The sequence below is a fragment of the Cervus canadensis genome, chromosome 2, assembly GCF_019320065.1.
Source record: "Cervus canadensis isolate Bull #8, Minnesota chromosome 2, ASM1932006v1, whole genome shotgun sequence".
Taxonomy (NCBI): Eukaryota; Metazoa; Chordata; class Mammalia; order Artiodactyla; family Cervidae; genus Cervus; species Cervus canadensis.
Window position 1 is genome coordinate 110,214,375 of NC_057387.1, and position 16,555 is coordinate 110,230,929.

The following is a 16,555-nucleotide window of genomic DNA, read 5'->3' on the forward strand; positions in this document are numbered from 1 at the left end:
CAGCATCGCATTTCAGCTGCCAGCATCCCTCCCCTTCACGGAAGTCGGGGCCTGGGCTTGGAGGTATTGTGCGGGGAGAGAGGCCATTTGGCTCATAGAATCTTAGGAGAGTTTATGGACCTAATAATGCCAGCAGGAGAGCTGGCTGAAAGCACCATAGTGTACCCAGCTCATCTCCAAGAAACCAACTTTCAAGGAGAGTTTATTGGCCCCAAGATACCATCTTTCCCATTCTCTTGGTTTGGCTTCCTCTTATCACCAAGACAATCTCCATTCCACATGGATTCACCAAGGCAACAGGAAGGAAGGCTTTGAAAGATGCATTCTATGCAAGGGACCTTCGCTCTTTCCTTCACGGTCAATGGAAGTCAACAGGATTTAGCATTTCACAATCATGGACGTCAGCTGAGACGTGTGTGCTTGTTGATGTACAACTGGATAGGGCAGTGATGATGGTTTGATAAGGTAACACTCATATTCTAATGTAATTGGCCAAGGCAAAGAGAAAACAATGGGCAAATGCAGATTTATTTAGTTTTGGGCAAGGCTTGTTGAATTCTCAGTTCTTTTTTGTTCTAAAGAAACAGTTTTTAAAAGATTTATTTTCTCTTTATTTATTTGTGGTGATGCTGGGTCTTCGTGGCTGCACGTGGGCTTTCTCTAGTTGTGGAGAGTGGGGGCTACTCTCTAGTTGTGGTGAATGGGCTTCTCGTGGCAGCCGCGGCATCTCTTGTTGGGGAGCACAGGCTCCAGGGTGCATGGGCTTTCAAGGTGGCCGCACTCGGGCTCAGCCGTTGTGGCTCGAGGCCTCTAGCGAGTGCTGGCTTCAGCAGTTTTGGCACACTGGCTTAGCGGAATCTTCCCGGATCAGGGATTGAATGCGCATCACCTACATTGGCAGGTGGGTTCTCATCCACTGTACCCCTGGGGAAGTCCTCCTCAGTCCTGAAAAGGAGAGAAGGAAAAGGAGGAGATGTCAGATCTTCCACTCGTTTGCATTTTCTCCAAATCTGTTTGACTATTAAGCCTGTCTAGTTAATATCATATCTCTTGAAATGTTGGGTCTTTGCAGCCTTCACTCACGACTATTTCTTCATGTGTAAATGATCAGAGAAGCTAAAACCAGTTACGTCCCCTTCCTCACTGCATAACTCCCTCCCATCCAGCACCCGTTTTCTCCGTTACAGCTCATACCCCTGTGATTAAGTGGGGGCATCTTTGGGGGGAACCGGAGAGTGGGCTTGCAGTGGAGTCTGCACTTGACTCTTAGTCTTCTGTCCTCAGAGATGGGTCTCATCTTCTCCCTACCTTGTGCACCCCATGTTGCCTACTGGAAGAGTGTCTGGACTCAAGGGTAGACATTTAGATGGATTCATCCATTCCTGGATTCTCCATGCCAAAGATCTGCCTCTTCTGTGTCTTGCATGGGGATGGCCCCAGTAGAGCACCCGTTTCAAGCATCTTCTCTGCATCCTGTGATCACCAGTCACAGATCATGTTGGAGGGTAGAGCACCATCCAGGAGGTAGGAGGGGATACAGGCAGAGACTGGTTACTGTAGGTCTCTGCCCTGTGCAACCAACTCTATTGTTTCTGAGGGACTCCCTCTAAAATTCTATCCTCGAGCATATTTTGAAGCCTCGAAGAGCATTGTCAAATGGTGATTTCCTACCTCTTGTATTGATAGTTTGAAAGTCCTCCCACCATCACCTTGTTTTTTAAAACAAATTTGTTTCATTGTTGTAAGAACCCTTGAGATCTACTCTTTTTAAGCAGACAAAATAGTCTTGCTGGGCTTCCCAGATCATTCAGTGGTGAAGAATCTTCCTGCCAATGCAGGAGACACAAGAGACGCAGGTTCAATCCCCGAGTTGGGAAGATCCCCTGGAGGGGAGCTTGGCGACCCACTCCAGTATTCTTGCCTGGAGAATCCCATGGACAGAGGAGCCTGGTGGGCTGCAGTCCGTGGGGTCACAGAGTCGGACACAACTGATGGTGCTCAAACGTGCAGCCTTGTTGACTGTGGGTACGATGCTGCGCACCGGTCTCTAGAGCTTATTCATGTTGCTTCATCGAAACTTTACATCTGTTGATTAGCAGCTTCCCTTTCCCCTCCCCACTCAGTACCTCATTCTGATGCAAATTCAGATGTTTGCCAGCGATCCCCTCAGCGGGGGCTATGCTGACAGTCACAAGCAGGACACCTCGTGCCCTGTGGCAGCTTCTAGGGGACCGCCTCTCAGAGGTGTCCATCTCGCCAGAGAATGCAGGGAATGGGAGTCTGAGTGAAGCACTTTCCCTGCTCTCAAGGTTGTTGCTCAGTGGCTCTGTTGCGTTTGACTCTTTGTGACCCCATGGACTGCAGCACGCCAGGCTTCCCTGTCCTTCACCATCTCCCAGAGTTTGCAAAAACTCATGTCCATTGAGTCGGTGATGCCATCCAACCATCTCATCCTCTGTCGTCCCCTTCTCCTGCCTTCAATCTTTCCCAGCATCAGGGTCTTTTCCAATGAGTCGGCTCTTCCCATCAGGTGGCCAAAGTATTGGAGTTTCAGCTTCAGCATCAATCATTCCAATGAATATTCAGGATTGATTTCCTTTAGGATTGACTGGTTTGATCTCCTTGCAGACCAAGGGCCTCTCAAGAGTCTTCTCCAGATCCACAATTCGAAAGCATCAGTTCTTCAGCATTAGTCCTTCCGATGAAGGTGATGGGAGTTTATTTCAACCCTTTCCTGACCACGACTTCCTTGCCCCTTCCTCTTTCCCTCTGTGTCTGGTGGGTTAGGAGGGGCTGGGGTCTATTTAACACATCACAGCACAAGCATCAAGGCCTGCCTGCTTTCCCACTAGTGAATGACCCTGGAGAGGGTGGAGCCAGGGCGGAACTGGGGCCCCTCCGAAGGCTCCTGCAGACACGGATCCTTCAGATGTCGCCAACAGGGTCTGGTTCTCCCGACATTGCTCCCACCTGTCCTCGGCTGGTTTCCAGGATGGCAGAAATGATGGACAGGCATCCTCTGCTGGGGTGTCCATGACCCAGGGGACCTTAGCCCTGGAGGGCTGGCAGGAGGCCACAGCCCCGTAGTCTATGATTTTCACTCCCCGCTACTTTCTACTTGCAACTTTCTGTGTGCATGAAATGTTGACCCAGCTGGGCCACTTTTGAGAATCCATCCAGCAGAAACAGACGAGGCACTGAAAAAAGCTACGCTTGAGATGATATTTGTCGTGGCAGCATTGTTGTGGCCCAGATGGTCAGCTGCAGCCAGCTGATGCTACTACCGCTGAGATAAAGAACATGTCCTTCGGTTGCCGGGGGAAGAGCCAGCAGCAGTCTTCCGGGTTCATCTTTTAAGCCAAAGTCATTGTCCTCCCATGGGGCTTCCCAGATGGCGGTAGTGGTAAAGAACTCGCCTGCCAATACAGGAAGACGTAACAGACAGGGGTTTGATCCGTGGGTTGATCTCCTGGAGGAGGGCATGGCACACACTCCAGTCAGTATTCTTGCCTGGAGAATCCCATGCACAGAGGCGCTTGGTGGGCTAGAGTTCATAGGGTTGCAAAGAGTTGGACATGACAAGCAACTTAGCGTGCACGTGTGGTCCTCCTGGGCAGACCCTGGCCAACAGTAATGATCAAGTAGGAGAAGTTAGTGACTGAAGACCTGCTACAAGAGTAGGACTTTGGGATCTTACTTGCACAATTTCCTATTGGATAGGTGAGGGCTCGGCTGGGACCACAGCACCGGGCAGTCAGCTGAGACCCTCTGCTGCCCAGCAACCTCACACTCCGAGTTGCCCCCCACGGCCAGGACCCGCCTTTGGCCCAAGTCCATCCCGTGCTCGGTCTGCTCACCCTTGAGAACCACTTTCATCACGAGGTCGGTAGCTGCCTGTGCCATGCGTGAAATAGGTCCAAAGGAATCGCCGGTTCAATAATCATCTCCTCTCACTCATGGTCACTCTTCCATCCCTTTTCCACACATACTTGTCCATCCCTGAGATGTCCCATGGTCCCCAGGAAGGGACAAACGTGTGATGGACATTTCCTGTGAATGTTTGCAGAATAGATGAGATGGCAGGGATGGGCTGAGGGGTGGAGGTCACCCAAGCAGGCAAGAAAAAAAATAATAATAATGGGCATTCTTTGAATATTTGTACATTTGTTTATTGGAGATGGCAGAATAGCCTGCATTCTATTAGTAAACAAAGATACTTATTCATAGGTATGATATTTATACCTGTGATACTTACTCATATGTATTTAAGATACATGCCTTTACATTTAGAATAAGAGATTTCCAGCTTGGCCTGGGCTTAACAGAGCAAGTTCCCCGTCCCAAACTGACCAAGAGCAGTGCTGGCCATGCTCCACTTGAGGGCACTGTGGTCCCAGGGTTGTTCCGGTGTCCCTTCAGCTGGACCCCTGGGCAGGCGCCTGACTGGTCCAGCTCTTCATCCAACTCTCAGGGCGCTCCCTGAAGAACAGGAGAGGTCTCCATCCTCATCGGGGACAGAAGCCTTGAGCTGAGTGTCTGGTTCTTTGGGGCTGGCTTTGCACAGAGCCCCGCTGTCATGGCCATCCAAGAAGCGAGGCCAGACTCTGCAGGGGTGGCGATCTCTCAGCTGCCATCCACACAGGGGTGCCTGTCCCAGTTCGGTTCCTTACTGGTGGGAGAGAGCCTGGGTCCACCTTCCACAGAGCTGAGGGTCTGGGGTGGAGCGACCCTTGGTGCTGGCCTGCAGCAAGCTCACTGCCCAGCCTCAGGAGCCAAGCCCATGAAGCCGCACTAGAAACCTGTGTGGTCAGGTTGTCATCTAGGTGTCGGCTGACTGATCGCGCCTCCTTTTTCCAGGACCAGGAGAGGAGGCTGGAATGGGCTTCACCAAGGTCAAATGCCGCCCATGTCCGGATCTGGGGCCTTTGGAGGACGGCGGAGGCTGGTCTGTAGGTGCAGGCCGAGCCCACACAGCTCGGACGCTCTCCCGCCACCGGACATGGCACCATCGCGCTCCAGGGACGAACACAAAACCTCTGTCATCCCGCGTCCCCTCAGCTCATTACCATAAACACTATTAAATCCTGGCAGCACAATAATCCCTTCCCTGTGTATGTGTGAGCATGTATTATGCAAGATTCAAAGTCACTTGATGCCAGGAGGACAGTAAAGAGACTCTGCATAGGGCAGAAATAATTTGCAAGACCAACTTGGGGTAGAGGGTTCTCAAATGAACTCCAGTGGTCCCACAGCTTTCAGAGGGCCAGGCAGGCACCCCCTTTGAAGAGCTGTGTAACAAAAGGACCTGGCTGGGGGCATTATAATTTGCTCTAACCAGTTCCAAAGGACTCCTATTTTCGATGATGTAAAGAGACATACTAATGTCACAGGACGTGGGCATTGTGCTTAGTATAAATACACACACAAAAGCTAAGCGAGGGTATTTTGGATGTCTGGTTGGGGCGGATGTAATTAAATTTACCTTCGAGAACCCTTTGAAGTCTGTGGCTAACTGTTTTATATAAAGCTAACGTTCCCCATCAGCTCATCCGTCAGTTGCAGAATTCTCGCAAATTGGGAAAGTTGCTGAGGCAGAATCAATTAGTTTCCACTTGGAGTAAAATCTGTCCTCTAGGACTGAGGCTGTCATCCCCGCTCTGGCTGTTGCGGGTCACCTGGCGGGGTGACCTGCTGTGTTCAGGGAGCCGTGGGAGCTCCCAGGACCTGGTTGTGTCTGGGCACTGAGCACCTCAGCCCCGTGTGTGCCGTGGGGAGACCGAGGTTTCTGGCTGGCATCAGCTTCTGCACCAGCCCTGCCAGGGTACCGCCCAAGGAGACCTCTGTGCCACTGAGCCCTGTGGACTTGGCAGCCTGGCTGGTGAGGAAAATGCCACATCTCACTGGGTGGATGATGTTGGAAGTGGCCCGTGTGTGCCACACCCAGAGAAGAAGCCCAGCAAGTGGACTTCTTTTTTTTTTTTCTCTTGTATTTATTTATTTTTTTATTGAAGTATAGCTGATCTAGAGTATTGTGTTAGTTTCTGGTTTATGGCATGGTAATTCAGTTATTTATATACATGCACTAAATTGCTTCAATCATGTCCTCTGATTCTTTGCACCCCTATGGACTGTAGCCCCCCAGTTTCCTCTGTCCATGGGATTCTCCAGGCAAGAATATCGGAGTGGGTTGCCATTTCCTTCTCCAGGGGATCTTCCTGACCCAGGGATCGAACCCAAGTCTCTCATGTCTCCTGCATTGGCAAACGGGTTCTTTACCACTAGAACCACCTGGGAAGCCCCGTTTATACACAAAAGTTCAGTTCAGTCGCTCAGTCATGTCCAACTCTTAGTGACCCCATGGACCACAGCACCAAAGGCCTCCCTGTCCATCACCAACTCCTGGAACTTACTCAAATTCATGTCCATTGAGTCGGTGATGCCATCCAACCATCTCATCCTCTGTCATCCCCTTCTCCTCCTGCCTTCAATCTTTCCCAGCATCAGGGTCTTTTTCAAGGAGTCAGTTCTTCGCGTCGGGTGGCCAAAGTATTGGAGTTTCAGCTTCAGCATCAGTCCTTCCAATGAATATTTAGGACTGATTTCCTTTAGGATGGACTGGTTGGATCTCCTTGCAGTCCAAGGGACTCTTAAGAGTCTTCTCCAACACCACGGTTCAAAAGCAACCATTCTTTGGTGCTCAGCTTTCTTTATGGTCCAACTCTCACATCCATACATGACTATTGGAAAAACCATAGCTTTGACTAGACAGACCTTTGTTGGCAAGGTGATGTCTTTGCTTTTTAGTATGCTGTGTACATTGGTCATAGCTTTATATACATATATTGATATAATTCAGTTATTTATATACATATATCCTTTTTCAGATTCTTTTTGCCTATGTTTATTATCAATTTTAGTATAATTCCCTGTCCTATACAGTAGGTCCTTGTTGGTTATCTATTTTATATATATATAGTGTGTGTGTTAATCCCAAGCTCCTAATTTATCCCTCTTCTCCCCCATTCCCCTTTGGTAACCATAAGTTCGTTTTCTATGTCTGTGAATCTCTTTCTTTTTTGCCAATAAGTTCATTTATACCTTCTTTCTTTAGATTTCACAAATATGCAATATTATATGATATTTGTCTTTCTCTGTCTGGCTTACTGCACTTAGTATGATAATCTGCCTCAAAACGCATTATTTCCTTCTTTTTTATAACCGAGTAATATTCCACTGAGTCAGTGATGAGTTGGTGGCTCACAGACATGAGCGTGAACAAACTCCAGAAGATGGTGAAGGACAGAGGAGCCTGGCATGCTGCAATCCATGGGCTCACAAAGAGTCAGACACGATTTAGCGACTGAACAGCAACAACATTTCATTGTATATATGTACCATATCTTCTTTTATCCATTTGTCTGTTGACTGGACATCTCTGCAAGTGGGCTTCTAAAGTGTTGCCAACACCTCCCCTTCACATCCTGGATGGTGAGCAATGTGCCTTTATTGTATTTGTGTCATAACTCAATAAAATCATGAATGCACATCCCCTCTTACAAGTGTTCATGTTTTGATAAAAGACTACTGGAAAGTTCTCCTTCAGAAGAAAGACTCCAAAGGCAATTTCAGGTGGTGAGAGCATGTTTGTGCTAAGTTGCTTTAGTCATGTCAGACTCTGCAGGGGCAGACGAATATTGCCCCTGCTCTCCAGGGTGAGGACGACCTCTCACCAGACAGGGCTCCAGCCCTAAATCTGTAATTCTGGGACATAAAATCAGCCAGGATGTTCAGAGAATCACGTGCAGAGCACAGCAGCTCTGACTCCAGCTGTTCACCTTCTTCCTCAGCACTGGGTCTGCTTCTCTCGGGGTAGCCCCCACCCCAACCCCAGTTCGCTGTAGAGATGCTGAATATTCGGCTGCAGGCAGAGGACTCTGCCTTGCGATGTTTCAGGTGCTTTCCTCGGGGATGCGTCCGAGCCCAGTTGTTTAGGAGTCGGGGTGAACCTAGTGGCCCTGATGACTGTCACAGGTTACAGCTTACAGACCTTCTTCTCCGGAATGCTTCCATCCCAAGGGCAACAGGAACTCAGAGCTAGAAGGATGTTTATGGGGTTCACCCCAGGTCTCTCATAGACAAGGAAACACACATGGCTCCCTGGGGACCCCCAGGATGGGCCCCACCTTGCCTGGTGTCCAGCTTCCCTCCCTGCCCCCCAAGTTGCACATGTGGTCTGGTGCTGTCTGGAGGAGCTGTGTGACTTTGGGAAGGCTGACAACCTCTCTGAGCTCCGTGTGGAGAGTGGAGAGTCTGGTTTGGGTTTGTTGTGGCCGTGTTCTTCTGAGCGGCCATTCCTGCTCCCTGTGCAGCGGGGAGCCGTGGAGGGGCACGTTAGCTTTTCCAGCTGCAGTGGGGGACCCTAAAACCCCTCCCATGGGGATCAGGAGGCAGATGTCTTTACAATGCACTTGCTCAGTGCAGCCCGTAGACACACTGCCCGGCCCAGGAGGGCCTGTGGGGACGCCTCCCTCTGGTGCTGCTCTAGGGGGGGAGCCCTGAGGCTCAGGGATGCCAGCGTCAAGGGCACCTGCCATCAGCCCTGCTGGGAAAGTGGGGGCCATGGGGGTGTGTACACGCATGTGTGCACGTGAACATGTGCTCATGGGTGTGTGGGTGTGCATGTGTTTATAGGGGTGGGATGTGTACACATGTGAGTATCCGTGCATGTGTGTTTTATGTCTATCCATGTGTTTATGTGTCTGTGCATGTATGTGTGTGGCATGTGTGATTCTGTGTGCAGTGTATGTGTTGTGTGTGTGTGTGGGTGCATATCGTTAGACTGGCTCAAGGTCACCCAGCTCATTTGTGAGTCTGAACTCAGCCCAGCCCAGACCACGGGGCTTTCCAAGAAGCCACAACCCTCCTCCCAGATGCTGGCTGATTTTCCAGACGGGCCAGGAGAGACCTGAGGACAGGCTGGAGCTGTGGTCTCTCTACCCAGGGGCTCTAGAGGTGATCCCGCGGTGTCCCTGAGGCTGCAACAGAGGCCTCCCAGACCCCAGACGGGCTCACAAGGGAAACGGTCAAGGGGAAGGGCTGGGGGTGGGGTGGTGGGGGCACCCTGCAGAGGGTTCCGGCTTCTGCACGTGCACACCGGCCCTGGGGAGGCCAGGGTATCTCAGGGCAATCACCCCATCACGTCACCACACTGCACTGTCATCTCAGGAAGCTGGGGACCTGCCATGGAAGAGCAGGTGGCACTCACAGAGACCTCACTGGGTGCCCGGCTCTGCTGGGCACACTGGTCAGAGCTGGGATAGCTCCTCACCACAGCTCCACGAGGCAGAGACCAAACGCCTGCCCGATGAAGACGCAGAGGATACGGAGCCAGGAAGGGCGGTGGGTCAGTCAAGGCCTTTGCTCTAAACTACTAGAATTGATGGTGGAGACAGAATTTCTAAGATGCTTCATCTCTAGGCCACAAGGTAAGAGTGAGACCCCGTCTCTGCTTGCCATGTGGAGGACCTGGGCGAGCTGCCCTGTGTGAAGCAAGAGATTTCTGACGATTTCCAGTGGGCATGGGTTGGGGGAGTTGGAGGGTGGTGGTGGGTGTGAGGGTGGAGTAGGGGGCGGAGACCAGGACTCCTGGAAGCAGACTCCTGGGCTCCGGGTTATCACCCCAAAGCCCAATATGCAAAGTGCACTGTGAAATGTCTACAAGGCAATAAACCCATAGGGAGTACATTCCATGTGCCAGGGGCCCTAAATAGGCCCTCTTAGGTAGTTATATGGGCGGTAACTGCAGCCGTTTTGAAGAGCTAAGGAATCAGACAGACCTGCCATATACTCACGGAATCTCAGATTCTCCATCCAGAAATCATTGCTAAGCTGGATCCCTTAGGCTAAGTCTTAGGGTGGGTGCCCTGGTCCCCACACCCCTTGTTTGGATCTGGCTCCATGCAGCCGGTACACAAGTCTTTTATTGATGGCCTCTCCCCCTCTAGACTGCAAAGCAGTTCCCTTGAGCATCTTGGCACATAGGGGCTGCTCAATGATAGGCTTGGAGAATGAACCCCACATCCCTGCATACTGCCGCTGTGCTTTCTAATGACTTGGGGATGGATAAGGGGACCACGCATCAGTGAAGGAGTGATTCTAACAGTGCAAGGTGCCAAGTCGCTCAGTTGTGTCCAACTCTTTGCGACTGAATGGACTGTAGCCCACCAGGCTCCCCTGTCCATGGGATTTTCCAGGCAAACATACTGGAGTGGGTTGCCATTTCTTTCTCTGGGGGATCTTCTCCACTCAGGGATCTTCTCCACTCAGGGATCACTTCGTCTGCCTCCTGCGTTGGCAGGTGGGTTCTTTCCCACTAGTGCCACCTGGGAAGCCTAGTGGTGTAGGGAGACGTATTTTGGGTCAAGATCCCTTTGATTTTCCAAACCTTCCTGTTGAAGTAGCTACCCTCTTGGTTTCAAACCCATTGGTCTTTTGTGGTTTCTCTGTGCTTGTTAGTATCATCTATGCTTCTCTTAAAATCTTCAGACCTGTAAGGGCACCAGAAGCCACTTCTCTAAGTAGTTTGGGTCCCTTAAAGTCATTAGTAGCTGAAGCTGGTGTCACTCTTTGAATAACCGTGTGACACCACCCACAATTACTGTCTTCATACCACACATGGATGGAGCATTGGGAAGAACCTCGAAAATAGTTTCTAGAGCATTTTGCACTTGAACTTTGCAGACGTGCTCAGTCATATCCTACTCTTTGAGGCCACATGGACTGTAGCCCACCAGGCTCCTCTGTCCATGGGCTTCCCCAGGCAAGAATACTGGAGTGGGATGCCATTTCCTCTGCCAGGGGATGTTCCCAACCCAGGGATCCAACTCATGGCTCCTGGTTTGGCAGGTGAGTTCTTTAGCATCTTTGCCACCTGGGAAGCCTCAGCGTTAGGGTGTCCTAAACCTGCTAGTTCTGGACGGAGGTGTCTGTTTAAGGCCCCATGGTCTCGGGAACATGCTCAAAGGAATGCTGAGTTAGCCTGCAGTGGTTCTGGGTCCAAAAACAGGGCAGGCTGAGGGCAGAGTCACTGAGAGCTTTAATTCCACTTTAGTCAGATTTCATTGTACAGAAGCTCCCTTAATGAGGGTTAATGACATTCATTACTGTCTCCTTCACTTAAGAACGTTCTCAGGAGGGATGAATTGTCACATCATGGCCCAGAAACAGCTCAGGCCCAAGCTCAGAAGTGTCTGTCCTTCCTTCCCACAGTCCCTTCCTTCTTCCTTTCTTTGCACGCTTTTATTTTCCTTTTCTCCCATGAGTAAAGGCTGTCATTTCTCTGCATCCGGTAAGATCAGGGGTTGTAGCACATGGCTGCATCATTCTCCCAGGAGGACCTCAGATTTTAAACATGGATTGTGGGGCTTCTCTGGTGGCCCAGTGGTTAAAAATCTGCACTTCCATTGCACGGAGCACAGATTCGACCTCTGGTTGGGGAACTAAGATCCTGCATGCTGAGTGGCACCGCCAACCAAAAAGTAAGTAAAAATAAATTAAACATGGATCACTGACAGGCTTATGGTTTAATGAGCTGGCCAGTGGACGATGACATAGTGATTCTCATGGCTTTATAATTTAGATTCTATTATTTGCAATGAACACCAAACCCTAGAGCCTTGAAGTTCCCATCTGGGGTCACAACCAAGGGTTTTCTCCCACGACACGTGAGAAGAGGGGGACCATGCTGGAGAGATGAAGGTTTCCCTGTTTTCTGGGCTCAGGGTGGGGAGTCTGTCCACCCCTCAGGCCTCTTGGAGCCTTGACCAGACATGATCTGGGGTCGTTAAGGGGTCAGAGTCTGCAGAAGTTGGGGTTGCTTTGGCAGATCTATGGCAGTGCACTTGGAACAGTGGCTTGTTGAAGAGAACAGATTCAGACACTTTCCAGTTTATGCAAAGCAGATTTGGTGCACGTGGGCCCTGGGATGTCTCTTTCTCTCCTAATCTGTGTCCATGTCCTGTACAGACACAGGCTGAGGGGTCTGTGCTGATGGCCAGGAGATGCCTGGGAACCACTGGTCATTTCGGGGGCATTAAAGATCTAACCCATTGAAAATCTTGGGAAAGCCTGGAGATGGAGCTTGGTCTACAGAGAAGGAGATTGTAGAACTTTCTGTGCCATAGCCCCAAACTGTGCAACAGTTAACTTGAATTAAATTTAATTAAATTTATCCCACCTCAGCTTGTCTCCTTCCTCTGTGTTCTCACAATGGAGAAGTGGGTCACTTATTGTCTTCTACCAAATAACCATTCATGTTTATACAAAACTGAAATTTATCTTTTGACCCTCATCTTTCTATGCTTTAATCCTTTTTTTTCTTAGCATTTTTTACTTTATTTAGCATTTCTCTTCTACAGTTCTTATCCCATTTTATTTCTGGCTACACCTCACGGCTTGTGGGATCTTAGTTCCCCAACCAGGGATTGAACCCAAGGCCACTGGACCGCTGGGGATGTCTCTACCCCATTTTCATGTAGTACTTTTCATCTAGCTGTTGGCCTGCCAGTATTCCAGTGCTTCTCAAGATCTCAAGACCTGGGAATTGAGGCAATGACTTCAGCCTCAATGCTCTAAATATTAGCTCTGTGACCCTGGGTCTTAGCCTCCCCATAAAGTCAGAAGATTGAAATCATTAATTTAAAAACCCTTTTTTAGCTTTAGCAGCCAAATTACTGGGTCAGTTCAAGAAAAACAGTTTTTATTCCATTATTTAAATGATATGAATAGAGCAAAGAATTAATTTATTAAAATTTGTGCAAGATAATATACAGTATACATAAGTTAATAAAACCTAGTAGTATCAATGACAGACTGAACTTAACTAGTTGTCAAATTAGAATATTTTCTAACTATCAACATTTAAATCTGGCAACTGGTACTGATGAGATGAAGTGTCCATCTTGGAAAGATTGTGGAGTATGTGAAGAGTGAGTTTGGATTATATGCACACTTTACATAGGCTAAGAAACAGTTACAAGCTGTAGAAATAGTTGTCATGGACAGCTAACTTGGTGGTCAACCTCTGAGGACCTGAGTGGGGCAGGGCTGATGGGCGTGGGGTGTCAGTGCGGGTCTTCAGACGGGCAATGGTCAGTCTCCTCTGTCAAGTCAGAGACACCTGCATCCCCGGCTCCTCAGAAAGGCATTACTTTTTCTTTTTCTCCTTTTTCCCTTTCTTCTCCTTTTTTCCTTTGTCCTTTTCATTTTCTTTGTTACCTCCTGTTAATGCCAAGGCTCGCTTTCTACCCATAGGGGTCTTGGCGTACCAGTTCTGAAATCAAACAGATGTTTAGGAAAATATCAAAATGACATGAATTCACTGGTATGCCCTTAAAAAGAAAGAAGGGGGCAAGCAGCCATTAAACACTGGGCATTTAAGGTATGTTCTTTCTTAGTGGGTTTTGTATATTTCTACACTATTTGAAACTTTCACCTTAAAGAGTTAACAGAGAGACCACTCGCCAGGTCAAACCAAGAGCCCTTCCCGCTAAGTCACTTGACTTCCTGGGAGTCTTGCTCTAATCCCAAGTTACCAAGGTTTTCTTGGTAATGTGAGTAGCTCCCTGTGGTTCAGACAAGACCATCAGCTGGACTGATGACTCAACTATGAACCTTGGGAGGGCTTCAAACACTCTGAGGGAGACTGTTGAAAATATGACAGAAACACTGGAGCCAAAATATCAAAAAAGCACTCAATAATCACAACTGGCTCTGTAATGACATTTTTCTCAACCTTCACTTTTGTTTGAAATCTGAGAAACACTTTGGCTTACAAACTCTATAGTCACATTTCACTAAATGACTATTGTTTGTGCTTATGCTTAGTCGCTCAGCTGTGTCCCACTCTCTGTGACCCCATGAACCGCAGCACGCCAGGAGTCCATGTCCATCACCAACTCCTGGAGCTTGCTCAAACTCATGTCCATCGAAGTCAGTGATGCCATCCAACCATCTCATCCTCTGTCGTCCCTTTCTCCTCCCGCCTTCAATCGTTCCCAGCATCAGGGTCCTTTTCCAAGGAGTCAGTTCTTCCCATCAGGTGGCCAAAGTACTGGAGTTTCAGCTTCAGCATCAGTCCTTCCAATGAACACCCAGGACTGATCTCCTTTAGGATGGACTGGTTGGATCTCCTTGTGGTGCAAGGGACTCTCAAGAGTCTTCTCCAACACCACAGTTCAAAAGCATCAATTCTTCAGCTTTCTTTATGGTACAACTCTCAAATCCATACATGACTGCTGGAAAAACCATAGCTTTGACTAGACGGACCTTTGTCAGCAAAGTAATGTCTCTGTTTTTTAATATGCTGTCTAGGCTAATATAGCTTTTCTTCCAAGGAGAAAGCCATTTCCTCCTCCAGGGGATCTTTAGGAACCAGGGATTGAACCTGTGTCTCCTGCACTGCAGGTGGATTCTTTATCCAGTGAGCCATCGGGAAGCCCTTAAATGACTATAATAAACATTATTTATCAATTCTCCTATTGATGGACTTATAGGTGATTTTCAATTGTTTGTCATTATGAACACTGTTGAAATTCACAAGTTTAATATATATGAGAAAGCTTATATTAGAAAGCTTCTCTGGGACATATACCCAGAAAAAGAATTCCTGGGGTTGTAGGTAGGTCATGAGACTTTTCAATTTTATCTGATATTTCCAAGCCGTGCTCTGAAGGGGTGTGAGTAGGACACTATCTCAGTCTTTGTTTTTCTCTTAAAATGTCTGTATTTTCTCCCATCTCTTGATGCTAGTTTGTATGTATGTATGTGTGCTGTGCGCTCAGTCATGTCTCTTTGTGACCTCACGGACTGTAGCCCATCAGGCTTCTCTGTCCACGGGATTCTCCAGACAAGAATACTGGAGTGGGTTGCCATTTCCTCCTCTAGCAGATCTTTCCGACCCAGGGATTGAATCTGTGTCTCTTGCGTCTCCTGCATTGCCAGGAAAATTCTTTACCACTATGCTTCCTGGGAATCCCCTGGATGCTAGTTTTGCTGGATATAGATTTTAGGCAGCCGGTTATTTTTCCTCAGCACTTTGAAGATAGGCTTTCACTTTCTTCTGGCATTAATCATTGCCAAGGAGACATCTGATTCCCCCATTGCTTCTCTGCAGGTAATCTGGTATCATAAGACTGGCCTGTCATCTTGTTCTCAGTTGGACAATAATGCATGTAGATGTAGATCTGTTTTACTTATTCGGCTGGGCACGTGGAATTTGTTTTTAGTCTAAGAATGCATGTCTTTAACTTAAGAAAGCTCTTAGCAAGTATTTCTTCAAATAATCATTCCTCTGGTATTTCCTCTCTTCTTCCAAAACTATTAGTTGGGTGCCAATGTTTTCAAAGGCTCTCACTTGTCATTTATAGGTTTTATCTGTTTATTTTTCTGTGCTGCCTTCTGAGGGAGATCCCTAGAACCATCCTCCATTCCACTAATCTGTTCTTTGACCATCTCCAGTCTAGAGTTCACATCTCTCTTGTTTTTTGACTTTTTATGTTAGTGACTATATTTTTCATTTCTAAGTTTCCTGTGTGTGTTTTTTTTTTAATAATTATCTGTTTTTACTCCATTTCTGCCTGTCTGTTTCAAAACTTTGTATGTTTCTCTAATGGAAGCTACGGTTTCATTATATTAATCTAATATATTAATCTAATCTAACATAATGGATTAAAAATCTAACGTAATTAGATTTTTGTTTAAACTATTGTCTTTTGATCATATTTGTTTGAAGATTGTACTCAGCACTAGATTTTCTGAAATGTTGTGGAATTTTGATTTTCAGGTTTGTCTTGGCCTCTCTTTCTCTCATTATGTCTCTGCTCCTGAGCAGTACTGAAGTTGCTTCCATGTGGTTCCCTAAACCCACATTCAGAACCAAGTCTTATAGGATGTTTAGAAGTCTTATAAGATGCTCCTTGGTGATACTGGGATGTCAAAGGTCTAGTCATAGAGACATCAGATTTGTCATTGTATCTTCCACGACTCCTAACCCATTTTGATTTCTATTCCTATTTCTCTCTATGCTGCATGCCAGACATCTGGCTGTCCCTGTGTTTGGGATTTATCTTTGTTTCTGGCACTTGGGGACTTTGTCATTCTTCTTTTAGCTTTGGCTTACCTTTCAATGCAAGGTGAGGCAGCCAAGCACTTAAGGTGACAGATTCCTGATTTACTGAGACACGGGATGGACTGTGTTCAACAGCACTGGCTTCGGAGTAAGGTTTCAACTGCAACTCTGCTCCTTTTAAGCTGTGTCACCTGGAACAAGCCATTTTGCCTCTTGTGGTTTTTTTTTTCCTGGTTCTGTTGTATTTTGGCTGCTGTAGCACATTACTACACAGTGGCTTAAAACAAAGCACTTAATATCTTACAGTTTTGTAGGTCAGAAGTCCAAAATGGGTCTCATGGGGCTAAAATCAAGGTGTCTGCAGGCTGTATTCCTTTCTGGAGCTCCAGGGGAGAATCCGTCCCCTTGTCTCTTGTAGCTTCCAGAGGC

At 47.9% G+C, this 16,555-nt stretch overlaps 1 protein-coding gene across 1 annotated transcript in view; it reads right to left on the reverse strand.

Moving 5' to 3' along the window:
* Positions 1–12,744: 12,744 nt before the first annotated feature.
* The window catches only part of IQCA1 (IQ motif containing with AAA domain 1), a 191,040-nt gene continuing 187,229 nt past the window's right edge, over positions 12,745–16,555 (reverse strand). The window contains exon 19 of the mRNA XM_043462063.1: positions 12,745–13,330. Coding sequence (XP_043317998.1) covers positions 13,205–13,330 — 126 coding nt within the window. The 3' untranslated portion in view covers positions 12,745–13,204. The remainder of the gene's footprint in view (positions 13,331–16,555) is intronic.